The sequence below is a fragment of the Taudactylus pleione genome, unplaced genomic scaffold (genome assembly GCF_031769625.1).
Source record: "Taudactylus pleione unplaced genomic scaffold, aTauple2 ptg000529l, whole genome shotgun sequence".
NCBI classification, from domain to species: domain Eukaryota; kingdom Metazoa; phylum Chordata; class Amphibia; order Anura; family Myobatrachidae; genus Taudactylus; species Taudactylus pleione.
Window position 1 is genome coordinate 4,011,584 of NW_028284931.1, and position 21,804 is coordinate 4,033,387.

The following is a 21,804-nucleotide window of genomic DNA, read 5'->3' on the forward strand; positions in this document are numbered from 1 at the left end:
GTGACCGGCTCGTTGTCTCTTCAGGGCCGTTGGTCTGCGGAGGAAGTAGCTCTTCTCATAAACGTGCTGGAGCTGCGGGCCGGGTACAAGGCTCTGCTGTCGTCAGGCATCGCTCTTCACAGAAGGGCAGTTCAGGTGCAGTCCGGCAACACCACCACGGTGGCGTACATCAATCACCAGGGAGGAACTTGCAGTCGAGCGGCGATGTCGGAGGTGTCTCGCATCCTGGCTTGGGCGGAGTGCCACTTTCCTGCGATCTTAGCCGTCTTCATCCCGGGAGTCCTCAATTGGGAGGCGGACTTCCTCAGCCGTCACGACGTGCACCCAGGGGAATGGTCGCTACACCTAGAGGTGTTTCAACTTCTCGTGGACAAATGGGGACTGCCGGAGTTGGACCTGATGACATCCCGTCATAACTACAAGTTGCCCGTGTACGGCTCAAGGACAAGGGACACAGGCACAAGTCTGGTGTATGCGCTGTCGGTGAAATGGTCATTTCGCCTGGCGTACCTGTTTCCTCTGATCTCCCTGTTGCCTTGGGTACTAAGAAAGATCAAACAGGACGGAGGCACGTTTCTGCTGGTGGCTACAGCGTGGCCCAGACGTCCTTGGTACTCCGATCTCAGGAGCTTGTCCATCGACGTTCCGTACCTTCTGCCTCAGCGTCGGGACCTGCTGTCTCAGGGGCCCTGCCTTTACCCGGATCTGGGTCGGCTGTCTTTGACGGCGTGGCTCTTGAGACAGCCGTCTTAAGGTCCCGTGGATTTTCAGGCTCTGTCATCCGTACCATGCTGAGGGCGCGTAAACCTGCCTCCGCACGGATTTACCACAGAGTGTGGCACACTTACTTTCCGTGGTGTGAGTCCAGAAACTTTGATCCGCAGGTGTTCAGGGTTTCTAGGATTTTGGCATTTCTTCAGTCAGGTCTTGACCTGGGTTTACGTCTTGCTTCCCTGAAGGTTATCGCCTCTGTCTGTGTGGTTCCAACGTAGGATCGCTACATTGCCTGATGTTCAAACCTTTTTCAAAGGTGTTCTTCGAATCCAGCCTCCCTTTGTGCCTCCAATGGCTCCGTGGGATTTGGCAATGGTTCTTCGGGTCCTGCAGGGACCTCATTTTGAGCCTCTTGAGTCGGTTGACCTCAAGTGGTTAACACTTGAGACTGTTTTTTTCTCCTGGCAATTGCTTCAGCCAGGAGGGTGTCAGAGTTGGGGGCACTCTCCTGTAGTCCCCCCTTCTTCATTTTTCACCAGGACAGAGCAGTGCTTCGCACTCGTCCTGAGTTTTTGCCTAAGGTAGTCTCTAAGTTCCACATCAATCAGGAACTTGTGGTGCCAGCTTTTCAGTCTCCTGATCTTACAGCTGGTGAGGCTTCGTTGGACGTCGTCCGTGCTCTCAGAATTTATGTTGACAGGACTGCTTCTGTTAGAAGGTTCCGATTCTTTGTTTGTCCTCTTTGGGTTTCACCAGAGGGGTTGGCCTGCCAACAAACAAACGTTAGCCCGTTGGCTTTGTTCTGTTATTAGGGAGGCTTATATACAGGAACGTTTACCTGTTCCGGCCTCTGTTAAGGCTCATTCCATTCGGTCCGTGGTTCCTTCTTGGGCTGCTAGACGTGGTGCCTCCGCTGTTCAGCTGTGTAAAGGCAGCCACTTGGTCTTTCATTCAGATGTTTTTGAGGTTTTATGCGTTTGACACCTTGACACCTTTTGCCTCTCAGGATGCATCCTTTGGGCGCAGGATTCTCCTTTCTGCACAGGAGCGTTCCCGCCCTTAGTTGAACTGTTTTGGGACATCCCCAAGGTCAACCCTGTGGACCCCCTATGGACCCTGAAGTAGAAAACAAGAGATATGGTAAGAACTTACCTTTGTTATCTCTGTTTCTACGAAGTCCATATTGTCCACAGGGCGCCCGCCCTGATGCACCTGGCTTCAAATGGGCTGTGTTGCTGGTCACCGGTTTTCCGTCTCACATTTCTGTGAGTATGGTTTCTTGTGTGTTCCAGTCTTCCTTCTCTCTGTTTAGTCTCCTTCTTCGGCCTTGGCTGCTTACCAACTGAGGTGCCTGTGGCTCGGGGGCGGGGTATAGAAGAGGAAGGACCCAGTGCATCCTGGGAGCAGCTAAAGCTTTAACTGCGTGGTGCCCGTGGATCCAGATCCAGCTATACCCCAAGGTCAACCCTGTGGACCCTATGGACTTCGTAGAAACCGAGATAACAAAGGTAAGTTCTTACCATATCTCTTGTTTTCACACTGACTAGAATAGCACCATATGGCATTTCTTTCTGTGTGTTCTTATGAAGGACTACTGTTACTAACTCTTATAGTTTTATAGTATCACCATGAATCTATGAAAACATAGATTTAAAATGTGTTTTGTCGTTATTCATCTTTTCTCCCTTTCCATGATACATATCTAACTCTCATTCCTTTGCTAACAGGTGAGCACTCATGGCTATTCTCAGAACCAGATTCTAGTGTGGAAATATCCATCTCTAACACAGGTGGCAAAGTTGACGGGACATTCCTACAGAGTTCTATACCTTGTGAGTGCATTTTATTTATTTTTTCTTGTGCCACAAAATGCAGAAATGTGGCAATCACTTTATTCCTCTTGTAGTTTTGTATTAATTTGCTGATACATGTTAAAATACTTTGACCTGTCATTATATTCTATGAGAATCCTAATCAAACGCAGTTCTTAGTAATTGTTATACTGTACTTTTATAGCCCTTCCTTTTAAAGTGTTAAAGACAGTAGACAGACATAGGACCAGATACAGAGTTACAAGCACATCTGTTTTGTGCCTAGATCTTGCAATGTTTTTGTACTTTACATGCTGGATAGCTGAGTGCATGCAAAAAAGATTGCAAACGCCAAACTCATTTACGTTACAACTGGAGAGGAGAAACAAAGGCTGAAATAAGTGTTCTGACGTCAATATACAGTACAGGTTCACAGATTTACGCAGGGTTGCGGTTTGATGGAGATGCAAACAAGATTGGGCATTCAATTTTCAACCTGCTCCAGTGTAGGAATAATGATGATTGACAGAACAAGACCTTGCCATGTGTGAGTGAGTGATTGCTATATCAACAGCACAACTTAACTGACGTGGTCACATGGGATGCGAACACAGCCAACTGTGCTTCAGCTGACAAGGTACGACCGCAACACCCCGCTTTGTTTTTGAAGATGAAATCTGTTCTACACATGTGCAGAACGGATCTCCTCTGACTTCCCAGACTCTTGCGGAGCCAGCAATTTCTGACTAGTTTTGCTGGAAAAAATACTCAGTTAAGTAGTTAAAGCGCTGCTGTCATATGCACAGCTATATGAGATGAGGAGTAGGAGTTAGCAGCAGGTGCTTGAGAGAGATTGTGGTACCTTTTTTTTTTTTTTTTTTTTTTTTCCACCTCACTTTATTTTTGTGTGTTTTTATACATTTAAATCAATACAGCAGTAGCATTTTGTGAATAGTATTTTTTTTATTTTTACTTTCTATTCTGTACTATCACAAAAGTGGTGTGCTACAGCTGTCTACCATTTGTCAGCTGTACACTCTCACACATGGGCCTCACACTCTGCAGATACGCTTACCACTGAATAAGCAAATGGAACCCCAGCATAAATCCACTGCTAGAGTGCAAAATTACTTTGCCTGCAGCTCTGAATCAGCCCCAAATGCCCTTCTGTAATAGCCTGCCATCCAATGCAATTTCGGGGATTCAGCCTGTAGTTGGTTTTGCCTCTTGAAATTATTTCCGCTTTATATCTAAATGCTGAATCACGCCAGTTCCTACAACTCGTAGACTATTACATATGGGCCAGAGTCTTTACAGAATTTTCACCAATTACTTTTCTTCAGGGTCCATAGGGGGTCCACAGGGTTGACCTTGGGGTATAGCTGGATCTGGATCCACGGGCACCACGCAGTTAAAGCTTTAGCTGCTCCCAGGATGCACTGGGTCCTTCCTCTTCTATACCCCGCCCCCGAGCCACAGGCACCTCAGTTTTAGTTGGTGCCCGGCCGGAGTCAGGTCATCCTTAGTGCAGGGGGGCTGCTTTTACACTCTTCAGAGCGGCAGCGTTAGACTGTCCATTGGACGTCCAAGCTGCCGCTCCTACATCCCGCCGGTGCTGCGACGCCAGTACAGATCTGGGGATCGCAGCGGTGCCACAGTCTGTACTAGCCAGACTCTGGTGGAATTCCATGATTGCCGCCAGATCGCCGGGGAACAGGTAAGTCGCGGGTCACCGCTTACATGCAGTCTTCAGCCTCCGGTCCCTGGGGACGGACCGGAGGCGCTAGTGGTGGCGGCGGGCTCCCCCTCCTTGGAGGCATACCCCGCAGGTCTACTAGACCACAGGGAGTAAAGTGACAGCGGCAGCCGGCATCCCGGGTGTTAAATACTAGCCAGGGGGGGGGCAGCCTTCCCTGTCTAGCGGTTCCTCAGCTTAGCGCGTCTTTCCGCTCGGGTCTGGCGACGCTGAGCTGCTTCCTCATTCGGTCACTTCTCCTCTGAGGTCTCCGGCAGCCATCTTCTCTACAGTGGCAGCGCAGATCTCTCAGGCAGCATGCAGACTGGTCCCCCTGTGTACCTCTTCCCTCATAGGACAGCTTACACAGACTATAGCTCTCCCAGACACTGAATCTGGGCAGGTTGATTATAGTGACAAGGTGCAATGAGTTTAACTTTCTGCATTGTATGTGACTTTTTTGCTAGTGCTGACTGTGCTTTATTTCTTAATACTGTCAGTTATTTCTATCCCTTTCCTTCTCCTACAGCCCTGGCAGGTGTGTGTGGGAAGGGCTTTTCTTTGATCTCACTTATATAAATTCATGTATTTGTGAAGTCGGTCACATACAGTTGTATACAGGTGCCATATCTGTGGGCTTGTGTGCATGCCAGGAGTGAAACATGAGATTCCCTGTTGTGTTGAGATATATCTATATATATATCTATTTATCATGTCTGACGAGGAGGTTAAGCGCTCCGTGGCTCCTACACCTGTGTCGCAGGTGTAAATCAGGAGGATTTATCACAGGATGGGCAGTTACCTGGTCCCTCTAACCCCCCAAATTCGGGACAGGACCCTCCTTGGGCAGTGTTTTCTCAGGTGCTGGCTTCCATCGCGGACCGTCTGGTGATCCCGACTGCTCTCCCCCATAGGGGGTTATCCCAATCAGCCACCCCCCCTTCTCAGGGTATACCGCATTTATTGCAGTCTCCCCCTGGGCCTCAGACAGTTAATCCATAAACGGGTTTACCTATGTATATTCAGTCTCCTCTGTTGATACAGCAGTCCGTCATTCCCTTTCAGGGTCTCTTGCAGGCAGGTCATCCACCACGGGTGGATGTGTTCTCCAGTTCAGTCCAGAGTTTGGCGGCCTCATCTTCAGCCTTTCAAACTATGTTAGTGTGACAAGCCTCAGAAGGCGTCTAAACGCCCTGTTATGTCATCCCAGTCTGCGCAACTATCAGACTCTGCGTCCTCGGATGAGGGGGAATTGCCTGAGGACTCTGACTCGGATTCCCCTGTCCGGGAAGTAGAAACAAAATCTTTCATTAATGTGCCGGTATTGGTGAGGGCGGTCCGGTCCATTCTTGATATAGAGGATGACTCACCGGTCCCTAAATCCAAGTATCCAAAGCAGGCAAAAGTGACTCTGACTGTTTTTCCTCTATCTGACCAGCTGACTGATCATATGGCGGAGGCCTGGCAGTCGTCTAGTAAAAGGTTCCAGCCGCAAAACCGTTTGGAGTCTAGTTATCAGTTTCCTGCAAGTCATTGCAAAAAGTGGGAAACCCCGCCTGCGGTGGATTCTCACGTTACTTGCTTGATCAAGAGTGCTACCTTGCTTATGCCTTCCATTTAATCCCTAAAGGATCCCACAGCCAGGAAAGTGGAGACTTGTTTAAAATCAATTTATTCACCCTCAGGGGCGGTAGCCCGTCCGTCCATGGCCATCTCTTGGGTGGCTAAAGCCATTGAGAGTTGGGCCAATGTACTGGAAGATACTTTTCCTGAGGAACCTCCAGAGGTTCAAAGAGCTTTAGTGGGACAAATGAGGGGATGCTGCTTCCTATGTTAGAGAAGCGTCTTTGGATGCCAGTCTTTTGGCTTCCAGAATATCAGCGGCAGCGGTGTCTGCTCGCCGGTCTTTGTGGCTCCGTACTTGGAGGGCGGATGTGGATTCTTAGAAAGGCCTGGAGGCCTTACCCTTTAATGGGGAGATTTTATTCGGCCCAGACCTGGACAAAATTGTTACCCTGGCAAAGTCTAAGTCTGCTTTTTTGCCATCAGGGGCTGCGCCTTCTAAGTCTAGGACCTCGGGCTTTCGTACTCAAGGGAAGTCCAAGGGTCAGTCCTTCTCGAGACAGTCGTCAACCAAGGCCGCCCCTAAACCAAAGAAGTAGGCCTGGAGTACTAGATGCCATGCTTCCAAGCCAGAGGATAACCCTCAGCCTGATGGGATGGGCCTCTCTCTGGGGGATCCCAGAGGGGGGACAGCCGACTTCATCAATTCGCCCAGTGCTGGTGCAATACCACCATGGATGCTTGGGGACGCGAAGTGGTCTCTCAGGGGAACGCCCTTTCCTTTCGTCACAGACCCCCCCCCCCCCCCAACAGTTATTCTGCACGAGTCTTTCTCAAGACAAGTCCAAGGCCTTGCAGATTCAGGGAGCCATAGAATCCTTGCTGAAAGTAGGGGTCATTGTTCCCGTTCCGCTTTCTGAACGCGGGACGGGTTACTACTCTACTCTGTTTCTGGTTCCGAAACCCAATGGGTCTCATCGACATATCCTCAACCTGAAGTCGCTGAACAAGTTCCTCAGAGTGCCAAAATTCAGGATGGAAACTTTGCGTTCCATCATTTTGGCTATGGAACCGGGGGACATGCACGACCTATTGCTGACAGGCTCTCCGGAGGTACTTCTACAACATCTGCACCTGACAATCGCTTGTCTGCAAGCACACGGGTGGCTGATAAACTGGAAAAAGTCCTCCCTGATTCCGTCACAAAGGATGGTTCATTTGGGAGCCTCAGCAACGGATCTTTCTGACTCCAGAAAAGATTTCCTCCCTACAACTACGAGTGAGCAGTTGCCTCAGAAGTTCCCAGGTGTCGGTTCACTTGGCAATGAGGGTTCTGGGGTCCATGGTGTCGGCATTTGACATGGTGGAATATGCCCAGTATCATTCCAGGCTCCTGCAGGGACTGATTCTATCCAAATGGAACGGGTTACCACACCGGATCCAGTCTCAGATGCTGGTGCTGTCTCCGGAGGTGCGCCTGTCGCTGGCTTGGTGGCTTCAGACATCTCATCTCACCAGGGGTCGCCCCTTTTGGATCCCGGAGTGGGTTCTGCTCACGACAGATGCCAGTCTCCGAGGTTGGGGTGCAGTGACTGGTCCACTTTCACTTCAGGGCCATTGGACTGCGGAAGAAGCGGTTCTTCCCATCAACTTTCTGGAACTTCGGGCCGTGTACAGGGCCTTCCAGTTGTCCGGTCACGCTCTTCAAGGAATGGCCGTGCAAGTTCAGTCCCACCAATGCCACCACGGTGGCGTACGTCAAGGGGGGACTCCGAGTCGGGCAGCAATGACAGAGGTGTCACGCATCCTGTCTTGGGCGGAGTGCCACCTTCCAGCCATCTCTGCAGTCTTCATTCCAGGAGTCCTCATTTGGGAGGCGGACTTCCTCAGCCGTCACGACATGCATCCAGGGGAATGGTTGCTTCACCCAGCGGTATTTCAGCTACTCGTGGACAGGTGGGGACTGCCGGAGGTGGACCCTCATGGCCTCCCGTCACAATCACAAGTTACCTGTGTATGGGTCCAGGACAAGAGTTGCCGGCACAAACCTGGTGGACGCGTTGTCAGTGAAATGGACCTTTCAGCTGGCGTATATATTCCCTCCAATATCCCTGCTCCCTCGGGTACTTCGGATACCACTGGTGGCTCTGGCTTGGCCCAGACATCCTTGGTACTCCGATCTTCAGGGCCTCTCCATCGACGCTCCGTTCACTCTTCCTCAGCATCGGTACCTGTTGTCTCAGGGTCCCTGCCTTTACCCGGATCTGGGTCGTCTGTCTTTGACGACGTGGCTCTTGAAACATCCGTCTTAAGGTCTCGGGGTTTTTCCAGCTCAGTCATCAGCACAATGCTACAGGCGCACAAGCCTGCTTCCGCCAGAATTTACCACAGAATGTTGCATACTTATTTTCAGTGGTGTGACTCCAGAAACTACGATCCTCAGGTGTTTCGTGTTTCTAGGATTTTGGCATTCCTTCAGTCTGGTTTGGTCTACGCCTCGCTTCTTTGAAAGTTCATGTGTCTGCACAATCTGTGGTTTCAGAGTAGGATAGCTACACTGCCAGATGTCTGCGACTTATTGCAGGGTGTACTCAGGATTCAGCCTCCCTTTGTTCCTTGAGTCGGTGGAACTCAAGTGGTTAACTATTAAAACTGTTTTTCTCCTGGCAATTGGTTTAGCCAGGAGGGTGTCAGAATTGGGGACGCTTTCCTGTTGTGTTCCTTTTCTGATTTTTCACCAGGACAGGGCTTCTGTTTTTTTCCTAAGGTGGTTTCTAAGTTCCACATTAATCAGGAAATTGTTGCGCCGGCCTTTCAATCACCTGATCTCTCGGCTGGTGAGGCTTCATTGGATGTGGTTCCCAGAAGTCTGATTCCTTGTTCGTCCTCCTTTTGTTTTTACAGGAGGGGTTGGCCTGCCAACAGACTATAGCCCGTTGGCTTCGTTTGTTTTTTTGTGAGGCTTATACACGGGAGGGTTTGCCTGTTCCATTTATACTCTGTCTGTAGGACCCTTCGTGGGAAGCTAGCCGTGGCACCTCTGCTGATCAGCTGTGTAAGGCGACCACATGCTTTTGACGCCTTCGCCTTTCAGGATGCTCAGGGCGCCGGATTCTCCATTCAGCACAGGAGCGTCCCCGCCCTTAGTTGGACTGGTTTGGGACATCCCCACGGTCAACCCTGTGGACCCCCTATGGACTTCGAAGAAAAGGGAGATAACAAAGGTAAGTTCTTACCATATCTCTCATTTTCAGGACTAAAGCATACTCCTGAAAAAATGCTAGATGCATCACACTACTTTAACAGTCTACCAGTGATTGAGATGTGATATATGGTGACCAATTCTGGCACTAGGAGCATTTATATTTTTATTATCACAGCAAGAAAGGGTCTAGGATAATGAGGGGTGTGCAATATTTCCTGATACACAAAAAGTATATTTGAAAAACTTTATATTCACTTTGTTTGCAAAGTGTTCGCTGGCCTGCATGGAAGACAGTCTTCCTCCTCGCATTTGCTTTGGCCCGGAGTGTGTCTGATTTAAGATTTGTCTTGGCGCTCTTCTTTTCCAAAGATGATGTCCTGGTTCCACCTCAACCAGGGAATTGTGGTTTCACCCTTTTCAGTTCCCGATGCTTCTCGAGGAGGCCTTCTTGGACATTGTGCGGACTTTCCGGATTTATGTAGACAGGACCCAGGACTTACAGAAATCCGACTCTCTTCGTCCTGTATGACTTCAGTAAATGGGACTGGCCAGCCACTGTACAGACAATGGCAAGGTGCCTTTGACTGACTATCTGCCATGCCTATTCCCTGGTGGACCTTCTGGCCCCTTCTTCGGTGAGGACACATTCCACCAGGGCAGTGGGACGTGGCACCTCTGCGAACAAGTTTGTAAAGCAGGCATGTAGTCCTCCGTCCATATTTTCATCAAGTTCTATTCTTTCGATAACTTCGCCTCTCCAGATGCGGGATTCGGTCGTAGTGTTCTCAGCGCAGCACAGGATCATCCCCTTCCTTAGGGAGGCTGCTTTAGGACATCCCATTGTCATTCCTGTGTTCCCCATGAGTGAATGAAAAGGGATTTTCGTCCTTACCTGTGAAATCCTTTTCTCAAAATCCATGTTTTCTCCTTTCACCATCACTATGCGTGTCCCTGGTGACTGACACACTGAGTGTCTTTTTTCACTTGAAATGTGCATCTTATTTGTAAAAATAAAACTGCAAGCGATAAAACTACCTGCACTGATCAGTTTGATGTGCAACATTTGTACATCTGTTTGTGAATGAGTCTGAATCTGTATACGAAGTGCTACAATGCAGTGGCTAAGTTCCTTTGTGCTTCACCTGTGACTTTGTGCAATGTCTAAAACGAATTCCTCACCAGTCAAAGTCTCAGTCCAGCGTCTATAGTACACTGACTGGTGGTTCGCTGCATCTGCAATGCAAATAATACATAAATGTTTAAGAATTCCTATTCTTAATGTGATACGCCAGACGCGACTGCGACTATCCATGAGGTGTAGTGTAGCATCCTTGCTACATTACACCTCATGGGTAGTCGCAGTCGCGTCTGGCGTATCATATCACTTGGCGTATTGACGCAAGGTGTAGGATGCCACATACATAATTTAAAAGTGAGCCTTTTATTTTTTTAATTTAATACCACATATAAAGTGATGTTATGTTGTGTAAAATATTGCACTACGTTACATAACATAAATATTCAACTGCTGCAATTTACCCTTTTTCCATAGGCCATGTCCCCAGATGGTGAAGCTATTGTCACAGGTGCTGGAGATGAAACACTGAGATTCTGGAATGTTTTCAGCAAAACACGATCTACAAAGGTGAGGTCACCTGTCACTACTGACTGACTTCTTATTTATTTGTTTTAATCATAAACCTAAATATGGAAAACCAGTCCTTAGGAAAACTGGAAAATAAGGCACATTCAAAAATAACTGTGTGTACTTACAATCAGCACTGCTCCTAATTACTGTTGAGTTGTAAGGGACCTTATTGCTGGACAGTGTGATAAATTGGGACATACATATAATAGGGAAATACAAAGCAGATAAAATGCCTGCAGACATGAAAACAGAGGGTAGAGCCGCCCCTGCTCACAAGAGGGCTATAGTTATATATCAAGTAGCGATGATCACATAACCCTTTAGTGATGTGATATAAAGATTTGCAACATGAACCAAAATAGGAATGTTTACGTATTAATGAACAATAACTGAAAACTAATAGAAAAATATTTGAATACTGTATATTAGACACATAACAATAACATTAAATATAATGGTACAAGAGAAATCTTTCCTGAATAGATTTCCAATATTAAACTGATAAAAATGCCATTTGAATATGAACAACAGGAGACAAACACTTAAAACGCTAGCATCCATAAAGGAATACTTAGCTACAGCTTCCATTTTCATTTTCATTTTTTTTTTTTTTTTTTAAGAAGCCGTAAAATACAAGGAAAATAATATGTAATAATGGAAAGCAGTAACACATCAATATCACTCCGCAAGTTGATCTTTTTTTCAGAAGTACATTATATTCAAATATTATTTGCCTCACTGTACCACCCAGGATACTGCAAACATTGCACAGTGGGTTAATGCAAAAATGTACAGCCAATAACAAATAAGCTTTCCCTAGAGTATGAATATTACTGTAATAAATACTCTCGTGTTGCATGTACTGTAAAGTAGTGAGGCTCAGAAACGTTACAAAACAAAATTCAGCATTTATGCTTTATCCACCATATTCTTTTCACCTGGATTGTAACTACAGTTATTTCCATACAGTGGAAATGATTGGCAGCTGCTACAAGATTTCCCACAAAGCAGCTGTTTTTCAGCGGGATGTAGTCTGCATCCCGACAGTCAAAATCCCGGCGCTCACAATACTGGTTGTGCGGGATCCTGAGTGATCAAAATGCGTACAACTTCAAACAATAGGTATTAGTGTTGGGCTGTGAGAGGGGAGGGTGAGAGTTAGGCTGCGGGAGGTAAGTGTAAGGGGGCCGAACGGGACGGTTGGGGTTAGGCTGTGGGAGGGGCAAGTTAGGGTTAGCCTTAGAATACTTAGCGAAAATCGGTATCAATTTCACCATCTGTATTCCGATGCCGGCATTCTGACCTTTGGGATTCTGACCGTCTCAATGCCACACCCAACTTGTTTTTCAGTGGAGTAAAGATTAAAGAGATCACCCGAGACAAACTGTCATCCTACTGAATGAGCTGACACATTTCTCCATTCTCTAATGTGGCTTTATCATTCAAAACAGATGTCTTTCCTTTAAGTATTGAGCAACCAAACGACGATCAGTCGTTACTCCCAATTATAATAGTACATGATTAATGTATTTTTTATAGTTATAACAGTCTCAAGATCAGTTGCTGTATAAGAGGTCAAAACAGATACATAATACACTCAAGGGTATATTTACTAAAGTTTATTTAGAAATGGAGATGTTGCCCATAGCAACCAATCAGATTGGTTGCTATGGGCAACATCCTGCACTTTAGTAAATATTCCCCCTATTCTCTATCAAAGTAAATAATTAGGTATTTCTTCTTCACTCCATAGGGGACTCAGGCTTTAGACAGTGGGTATAGACTGTGAGTAGGAGTCCGGATACCAAACTGTTAACATTTTTATCCCAGCAGACTAGGCTCCTTCTCCTCTCTATCTCACCACCAGGCCCAGGCTGGCCAGTTTTAGATTGGAACCTGCAGGAGTGGGCACGGTTTCAGGTGGCTGCTTTTAAGCAGCCTCAACATTTATTTATTTTAGAGCGGGCAGCGGCTACAGCGTTGGTGAGCAGGATAGCATCTTCAGCCGGGCCCTCAGCAGCACACTGGGGAGCCTCAGCTAGACGCCATAGACGGTTCTCTGCTTGCAGGGAGCCGCCTTGTAGCATCTGTCATCGCCAGTGCAGGAGACCACCGGCAGTGCTAACAGCGGGGTCCAGGTCGCCTCGTACCTCCGCTAGACCACAAGGGTAACCAACAATGGGGCAATTCTATAGAGGGAGCCATTTTCCCTGGAGATCCATGTCATTAGGGGAAGGTAGGCTCTCCCTGTTAGCTCCTCCTCCACCCCTAGGTGTTGGCTCCTCCTCCACCGCCATAGGGCGGCCCATCCTTTTCTCCCCTCCCTCACAGACACTTAGGGGTCCATTTTCCCCAGTCCAAGTATACCTCCTCCATGGCGGTCAGGTTATATATGGCTTAAGTTGGAGACTGTTTTCTTGTCATTGTGTGTCGGCCCGGCGAGTGCCTGTTGTTGTTGTTTTATCACTCCCTGTTTCTGGTCTTTCACTCGGACCGAGCCAATCTTCGGACATGATTAGGCTACCTCCCTATTTTTTTTTTTTTCTTTGTTTCACGTCCACTATGATATTGTGATCCCTGCCTTTCAAGCACCTGATTCTTTGCTGGAGGAGCATGTTGTGAGGGACAAGATCAGAATCTCTATGGCTTTCACAAACTGGGCTGGCCGGCTACGAAGCAGACTTGGGCCAGGTGGCTCTGCTGACGCTGCGGCAGACCTTCCTGCCTTGGCCGTGGTGACAGCTCATTCCACCAGGTCGCTGGGAACTTCTTGGGCAGCTCAACGTGGCACAAGTGAGTCGGCAGGTCCCATGCAACTCTACTAGCGCTCTGCATTTATTTTTTTTGCTTGAAAATGTGTGTGACTAGGATGCACCCGGAGTCTGTGCTGATTAATTTGATATGCAACACTTGTATATCTGTGTGCGACTCTGTATACAAAGCACAACGGAATATATGTGGGAAAAAAACAGTGGCCGCTGCATCATAGCATTTCATAAACTGACTAAGTCGCACATAGATGTATACTGCTGTGTCCAAATACATCTAGCATCCTTTTGCGTTAAATAGCACTTCTGGACTTTGTAGCGCCAAGCGTCTTTTCCTGCGAGTTTTTTTCCTTTAAAATGAGTCTTATTTGCAACTGACACTACACTGTTACTTAGCATTTTGCACACATTTTATTGCTGCATATCATTTTACTCAGCCTAAGCTGCTTGTGCATACGGGACCTGATGTGCCAAGAGGGACTGTTTGGCGCGACTGCAGCAACAATGAATGAGGGCATATCTCTAGATGTTTATCGCAAATTAGTGACCCATCCCGGCTTCGCACGGGAGCAATTTCATCTCTCCACACCCCCCTGCATCTCATAACTTATGTCATCTCACCACACCCCCCTGCATCTCATAACTTATGTCATCTCACCACACCCCCCTGCATCTCATAACTTATGCCATCTCACCACACCCCCCCTGTATCTCATAATTTATGCCATCTCACCACACCCCCCTGCATCTCATAACTTATGTCATCTCACCACACCCCCCCTGTATCTCATAACTTATGTCATCTCACCACACCCCCCCTGCATCTCATAACTTATGTCATCTCACCACACCCCCCCTGTATCTCATAACTTATGTCATCTCACCACACCCCCCCTGCATCTCATTTATGCCATCTCACCACAGTCCCCTGCATCTAACCACAATCCCCTGCTTCTCACTCCTGCCTCCTGTATCTCACCAGTGTCACCACAACCACCACTTATGCTGCCCTGCAGCTGGCTGGGGCCCAGCCACAAGGATGCACTGGGATGAGAAATTTTGTATTGGAGCTACCGTAAGCATTATCAGCAGCATGTCCATGTTTGGCAGCCTCCATGCGCACCCCTCCTCAGCTGCCAAACATGGAGATGAGCAGTGTCCTCTTTGCACAATGTGCCCTGCATTTTATGGGCTTCCTGTTGTTCCTCGCCGTTGTGCATCAAAGAGGAAGGTACATGGGTTTTGACAGATGCAGGGTGCTAGATGAACACTATTTATGGGTTCAAGGGAGGCTGGTTCTCTCTCTCTCGCTCTCGACCCTGCTCAGTCCCTGACTCCCTCCCGTCTCTCGGCTGCCTGCTAAGGAACAGAGCACATTGCTATCAGAGCGCAACCCTCGGCCCTGCAGCAACAGTAGTCAGTCACTCACACAGCACAACCATTTTTTTCTGTGACTTGCTTCATTCTAAGCTCAGATTCAGATACTCTCTTGCTGTAACATCACCCTGGCCAGCTCCTATACAGCATCTTGGTGCAGTATTTCTACTTCAGGGTCCATAGGGTATCCACAGGATACCTTGGGGTATAGGTGTGACGTCAGTCGCCGGGCACCATAGAGTTAAGCTTTTCAGCCTCCCAGGATGCACTAGGGTCCCCCTCCTATACCCCGCCCCCGAGCCAAGGCACCTCAGTTTAGTTTGGTGCCCGGCCGGAGTCGGGTGCACCTGTCGGAGTGGGGGCTAGAAGAGCCCCTGAAGCTTTCTCCTATGCAGCTGTGGCTGCACATCTGGATGTACAGCATGGACAGTCAGTCCTGACGTCCATGCTGTCTTCCCTACACCCCCGCCGGTACCAGAACGCCGGTACCGATCCGGGGATGCTGGTGAGCATCTGGGGTCACAGCTAGCGGTGACGCCAGATGTTCCGGACCATGGCCGGATTTAAGGGGGACAAAGGTAAGCAGCGGGGTCCTGCGGTGGGTCCCCGCTGATCACATGGTCCTGAGTCCCCAGGCAGGGGGCTCCCTGGGGACTGGCTGCAGCGTGGAGCCAGGCGACCAACCTGCGCTTCCACTACCCCCTGGGACAGCGGACCGCAGCAGAGCGGTAGCGCTGTGGCGTCCCAGGGGTTAAATGCATGCCAGGGGAGCGCGCCTTCCCTGTCTCACAGCCGGCGCCTCCCCCGCTGCACACAGCCCTCTCTGCACGCTGCCAACTGGTCCTGTGGCAGCGCTCCTCCCCCAGGCCAGCCTCCTCTCTGCTCCTCGACGGCCATCTTCTTCTGGACGCATGGTGAACGCTGCTGGAAGCGCTGGACGGAAGCATCGTGGTCTGGGTCCCCCCGCATACCTCTCCTCCGCTGTGGTCAGGTCTGTGTATGCAGCGCTGTGTCCTACCAGGCCCTGTGTCTGCGTAGTTGAGAGATCAGCGCTGTTAGTGCAGGAATTGATTTTTTTTGCATTGTATGTGACTGTGCTAGCGCTGCTGCCTGTAACTTTTCTTCTAAACTGTCAGCTTTATTCTGTCCCTGTTTTTTCTGCTAAGCTCTTGCGGTGTGGTGCTGCAGGCTGGTCTCTCGCCTATTTATTGGTGAGAGGGGTCACATACTTGGTGCCGAGGGTAGCGCGGAGGGCCTTTGCCGGCAGTGTTTGTCCATGGCGCGGCCGCTTACGGTTACAGCACCGGTACAGGAGCCGCCCTGGGCTTGTTTCGCTCAGGCGCTTACAGCCTTAGTGGGCCAGTTAGCTCCGCAGCCCGCGTTTACACCGATGGGTTTGTCCCAGCAGTCAGTGGTGTCGTCACCCATGCAGGGTTTCCCACGACAATTGGTGGTACCCCACAGTCTCCCTAGTTCCCCGCTCCCGGTTTCTCAGGAGCCAGCGTGGGTTAACTCCCTGACGAGTTCTGTACAGCACTTGTCGGATGTGTTGCAAGGGGAGTCTGTGATGCGGCCGCATAAACGGCCGGTGGCGTCTGTCGGCTCCTTATGAGGATGACGAGGGGACGTCTGATGATGGGGAGATTCTGGATCCTTACGATCAGGAACCTCTCCACAGTAAGGACGCTGATGCAAAGTCCAAGGTATATATTCCTGGACTTATTCGGGCGGTCCGCACAGCCTTGGTGATTGAGGACGAAGTTCCCCCAGCGGCTAAATCTAAGTATGCCTTTTTCAAAGATGTGAAGGGCGATGCCACAGTCTTTCCTCTTTCGGGTCAGTTAGTGGACTATTTAGAGGAGGCGTGGAAACAGCCTGGCAAAAGATACCAGCCGCAGAGACGCCTGGCGGTGGCTTATCCGTTCGCGGATAATTAATTTGCAAAGTAGGAATCCCCTCCACAGGTGGATTCTCACGTGACCCGTCTTGTCTGTAGTGCCACATTGCCGATGCCATCCATGTCCTCCCTTAAGGATGCTACGGACCGCAAGGTGGAGATCTGCCTGAAGTCCGCTTATTCCCTTGCGGGGGGGGGGGCAGCACGGCCGGCTATGGCCATTTGCTGGGTTGCCAGAGCGATGGAGCGCTGGGTGGATTCATTAGAGGCTTCTTTTGATTCCGACTGTCCGGCCGAACAGGCGGAGTTGATTGGCAATCTCCGTGACTCGGCCACTTATATCAACGAGGCGGCCCTAGACATTAGTACTCTGGTGTCTAGAATTTCTTCAGCAGCGGTGGCTGCTCGTCGCGCCTTGTGGCTGCGATCCTGGAAGGCGGACGCAGATTCCAAGAAGGGTCTGGAGGCGTTGCCGTTTACCGGAGAAGTTTTCTTCGGTCCGGATCTGGATAAGATTGTGGCCACGCTGGCGGCAGCCAAATCGGCTTGTCTCCCGTCGGCCGCTGCTCCTTCTGGTTCTGGACCATCGTCCTTTCGGTCATCTAGGGCCCAGGGCAGGCCCAAACCACAGTAGTTTCCTCGACAGGCTGGCCCTAAGAAATCGGCCAAGCCCCGGAAGCAGGCATGGAGGACCAGACGTTCGGCCCCCAAGCCAGATGACAAGCCTGCGGCCTGACGGTCCGGGCCTCCCTTTGGGGGATCCCAGGGTGGGAGGCCGCCTGCTGCAGTTCGCCCAGTGTTGGTCGGCCACTATGACAGACACTTGGGTTCTCGAGGTGGTCTCTCACAGGTACGCCCTCTCCTTCCGGCACAGACCCCCGGCGCGATTCTTCACCACGGGTCTACCATCAGACCGGAACAAGGCTATGGAGCTGCGGAAGGTATTGCACACTATGCTCCAGGCTGGAGTTATAGTGCCTGTTCCATTCTCCCAGAGGGTCCAGGGTTTCTATTCAAATCTTTTTTTGGTACAGAAACCCAATGGGTCGTATCGTCCGATTCTCAACCTCAAAGCACTCAACAAGTCTTTGCGGGTTCCGAAGTTTCGGATGGAGACCCTACGGTCCATCATTCTGGCGCTGGAACCTGGGGACTACATGGTGTCATTGGACATACAGGACGCTTACCTGCATGTCCCTATTCTTTTGCGCCATCAACAGTTCCTCAGGTTTGCAATCCGCAGCGACCACTTCCAGTTTCGGGCGTTACCTTTTGGCCTGGCGACAGCACCACGTGTTTTCACCAAGGTGATGGCGGTCATGGCGGCTTCTCTGCGGCTGCAGGGAGTCCGCATGTTGCCGTACTTGGACGACCTGTTATTGGTGGCAGGATCTCCAGAGCTCCTGTTACGCCACTTGGACCTGACCATTGCACTGCTGCAACGGCACGGCTGGCTAATCAACTGGCAGAAGTCCACTCTAATCCCGTCTCGGAGGATTCTGCATCTGGGAGCCTTATTGGACTCGGGACAGCAGAGGATCTTCGTGACGGAGGACAAGATCTCTGCTTTACAGTCAAGGGTGCGCAGTTGTCTGCACAGCCGCCGGGTGTCCCTACATTCGGCGATGAGGTTACTGGGCTCCATGGTGTCGGTGTTCGACATGGTGGAATTCGCCCAGTTTTACTCCAGACCTCTGCAGCACCTGATCCTGTCCAAGTGGAACGGGCTGCCTCAGTCTCTGAAGTCCCAGACGATTGTGCTCACCCCAGAGGTTCGCCTGTCCCTTGCTTGGTGGTTACAGACGACTCACCTCAACAAGGGACGTCCGTTCTGGGTTCCAAATTGGGTCCTGTTGACAACGGACGCCAGTCTTCGGGGCTGGGGAGCAATTTCCGGTCCACACTTGTTCCAGGGCAGGTGGACGCCGACAGAAGCGGAGCTTCCAATAAATATCTTGGAACTCCGTGCGGTCTTCAATGCTCTCCAGCAGGCACATCGGTTTCTCCAGGGTCACCCGGTGCAGGTCCAGTCGGACAACGCTACCACCGTGGCCTACATAAACAGGCAAGGAGGAACTCTCAGTCGGGCAGCTCTCGTAGAGGTGTCTCGGATCCTGGTATGGGTGGAGCGCAATCTTCCGGCTATATCAGCGGTCTTCATCCCGGGAGTGCTAAATTGGGAGGCGGACTTTCTAAGTCGCCAGGACGTTCATCCGGAGGAATGGTCCCTGCACCCGGACGTTTTTCAACTGCTGGTGGACAGGTGGGGTCTTCCAGAGATCGACCTCATGGCGTCCCGGCACAACAAGTTGCCGGTGTACGGGTCTCGCACAAGAGACGAAGGGGCGTCTCTGGTGGATGCTCTGTCCGTCCGGTGGATGTTCCGGTTCGCATACCTGTTCCCTCCGGGCTCCCTTCTTCCACGGGTAATCCGGAAATTCAAACAGGAAGGAGGGACGCTCCTGTTGATAGCTCCCGCGTGGCCCAGACGGCACTGGTTCTCAGACCTTCAGGGTCTATCCGTGGACAGTCCTCTGCGGTTGCCGCTACGACCGGACCTTCTGTCTCAGGGTCCTTGTCTTTACCCGGACCTGACTCGGCTGTCTTTGACGGCGTGGCTGTTGAGACGGCCATGCTGAGGTCCCGGGGGGTTTCCAGCTCTTTGGTGCGTACCATGTTGCGAGCTCGGAAACCGTCTTCCGCGAGGATATACCATCGCGTGTGGCATACGTTCTTCCAGTGGTGTCGACCGAGAGGTTATGCACCGCGGGAGTTTCGTCTGTCTAGGATACTTGCCTTCCTGCAAGCGGGACTAGATCATGGGCTTTGCCTTGCTTCGTTGAAGGTACAGGTTTCGGCCCTATCTGTCTGGTTTCACCGTAGGATTGCTACAATCCCGGATGTGTGCACCTTTATGCAAGGTGTTCTCCGCATTCAGCCGCCCTATGTTCCACCTGTGGCGCGTTGGGATTTGGCTGTGGTCCTGAGGGCACTCCAAGGACCGCCGTTTGAACCACTGGGCTCAGTGGATCTTAAATGGCTAACAGCTAAGACTGTTTTCCTTCTGGCTATTGCTTCGGCCAGACGTGTTTCTGATTTAGGGGCTCTTTCTTGTAAACCCCCTTTCTTGGTTTTTCATGGGAACAGGGCAGTGCTCCGCACTCGGCCCGAGTTTCTTCCCAAAGTTGTTTCCCAGTTTCATGTTAACGAGGAAATCGTTGTTCCGGCCTTTAACTCACTGGGTCTTTCCGTGGGTGAGGCCTCTTTGGATGTTGTGCGGGCCTTTAGGACTTATGTTGACCGCACTTCTTCGTTTAGGAAGTCGGATGCTTTGTTTGTCCTCTATGGCTTCCGTAAAAAGGGTTGGCCTGCTTCAAAGCAAACTTAGCCATACGGATCCAGGCAGCCAATTTCTGAAGCTTATCTTCATGAAGGCCTGCCGGTTCCTCCTTCTGTGAAGGCTCATTCCACAAGGTCTGTGGGTCCTTTTGTGGGCAGCTCGACGTGGTGCCTCTGCAGTCCAGATCTGCAAGGCTGCTACGTGGTCTTCTGTCCATTCCTTCGTGAGGTATTACAGGTTTGACACCTTCGCCTCTCAGGATGCTTCCTTCGGGCGGCGGATTCTCCTTTCTGCACAGGAGCGTCCCCACCCTTAAAGGATACTGCTTTGGGACATCCCCAAGGTATCCTGTGGCTACCCTATGGACCGTGAAGTAGAAAATATGAGAGATGGTAAGAACTTACCCTTGTTATCTCTATTTCTACGAAGTCCATAGGGTTCCACAGGACTCCCGCCCTGTCGCACCTGTGCTGCAGATGGGCTTTGCTCTGGTCACCGGTTTTTCCATCTCCCTCTGGTGAGAATGTGATTCTTGTATGTGTCCGGATCTTTTTTCTCTCTCTTCCTTCTCCTCCTCCGGCCTATGGCTTGATAACTAACTGAGGTGCCTTGGCTCGGGGGCGGGGTATAGGAGGGGGACCCTAGTACATCCTGGGAGGCTGAAAAGCTTAACTCTATGGTGCCCGGCGACTGACGTCACACCTATACCCCAAGGTATCCTGTGGAACCCTATGGACTTCGTAGAAATAGAGATAACAAGGGTAAGTTCTTACCATATCTCATATTTTGTTTTTCCCTGTGAATTGATTCACTAAAATAATCACTGCTCGGCTACCTTTGGTTCATACACTAAATCTTCCTCAACAAATGCTGTATATAATAGTGAAAACCCCATAAAAATTGAAAGAGATAACAAACAAATCTTCTAGTGATATTAAAGGATCTCGCTCCTGGGCAACGGGGCAACTCTCCTCCACCCCGCTGTTTTTCAGGTGAACTGTGCAGGAAAGTCATGTGATAACAGGGTTCGCTATGAATCCCATCACCACAGTTGGCCCCAAGGGACATTATGCTGGAAATCACAGCATACTGTCACAGGGCCACAAAGACTCTCCATTTTTTTTTACCAAATGGTCCTCAATTTTTTTTTTTTTTTTATATGTTCTCGAGTGGCAATAGATTCCCATTTGTGGAAACCCCTCCCCCATTATAATAGGTCCCTGTTTCTGCACAACGACCCCTTCCCCGGTGACCAGAGTTATTTTTAAACTAATTTAAAATTCATCCATATTGCCACCCCCACCTTCAGCATGCATTAGGGTAGTGATCAGACCCCTTTGTTGCAGGTTATCTGCACTTGCAGAGATCAGCCAAATAGTGGTTAAGGATGGCATTGCACAGGAGGTTTTGGAAAACATTGTACTCCTTGGACAGCAGCATAAATTGTTATCACATTTTTTTAGCCTGTGCAGTAGTCACCAAACCCATTTTGCGATGTCATGTCTTATACCTCTATATGCTGTACTGTGAGGCCATATTCTTAACAGCTTGTTTACCCTTGGCTTACTTGCCTTATGGCCAAGAAGTTTGCAGCTGTCAGCAAAAATGCAGAGGCACTGGTCACTGCAGCCCGTCATGGTTCAGGGAGAGGCACCCGGGTCATGGGCAGGATGAGCAGAAAGGAGGGGATTAGTAGCAGAGAGAAATGGGCGGACAGAGTAGAGACGTGGTGGGGGCTGGCGGAGC

The 21,804-nt window shown here is 50.0% G+C and overlaps 1 protein-coding gene across 3 annotated transcripts in view; it reads left to right on the forward strand.

Moving 5' to 3' along the window:
* Positions 1 to 21,804, forward strand: part of FZR1 (fizzy and cell division cycle 20 related 1) — a 111,612-nt gene that overhangs the window by 86,918 nt on the left and 2,890 nt on the right. For all 3 annotated transcript variants that reach the window (XM_088450831.1, XM_088450833.1, XM_088450832.1), the window contains 2 exons: positions 2,442 to 2,546; positions 10,581 to 10,673. In XM_088450831.1, coding sequence (XP_088306957.1) covers positions 2,442 to 2,546; positions 10,581 to 10,673 — 198 coding nt within the window. The remainder of the gene's footprint in view (positions 1 to 2,441; positions 2,547 to 10,580; positions 10,674 to 21,804) is intronic.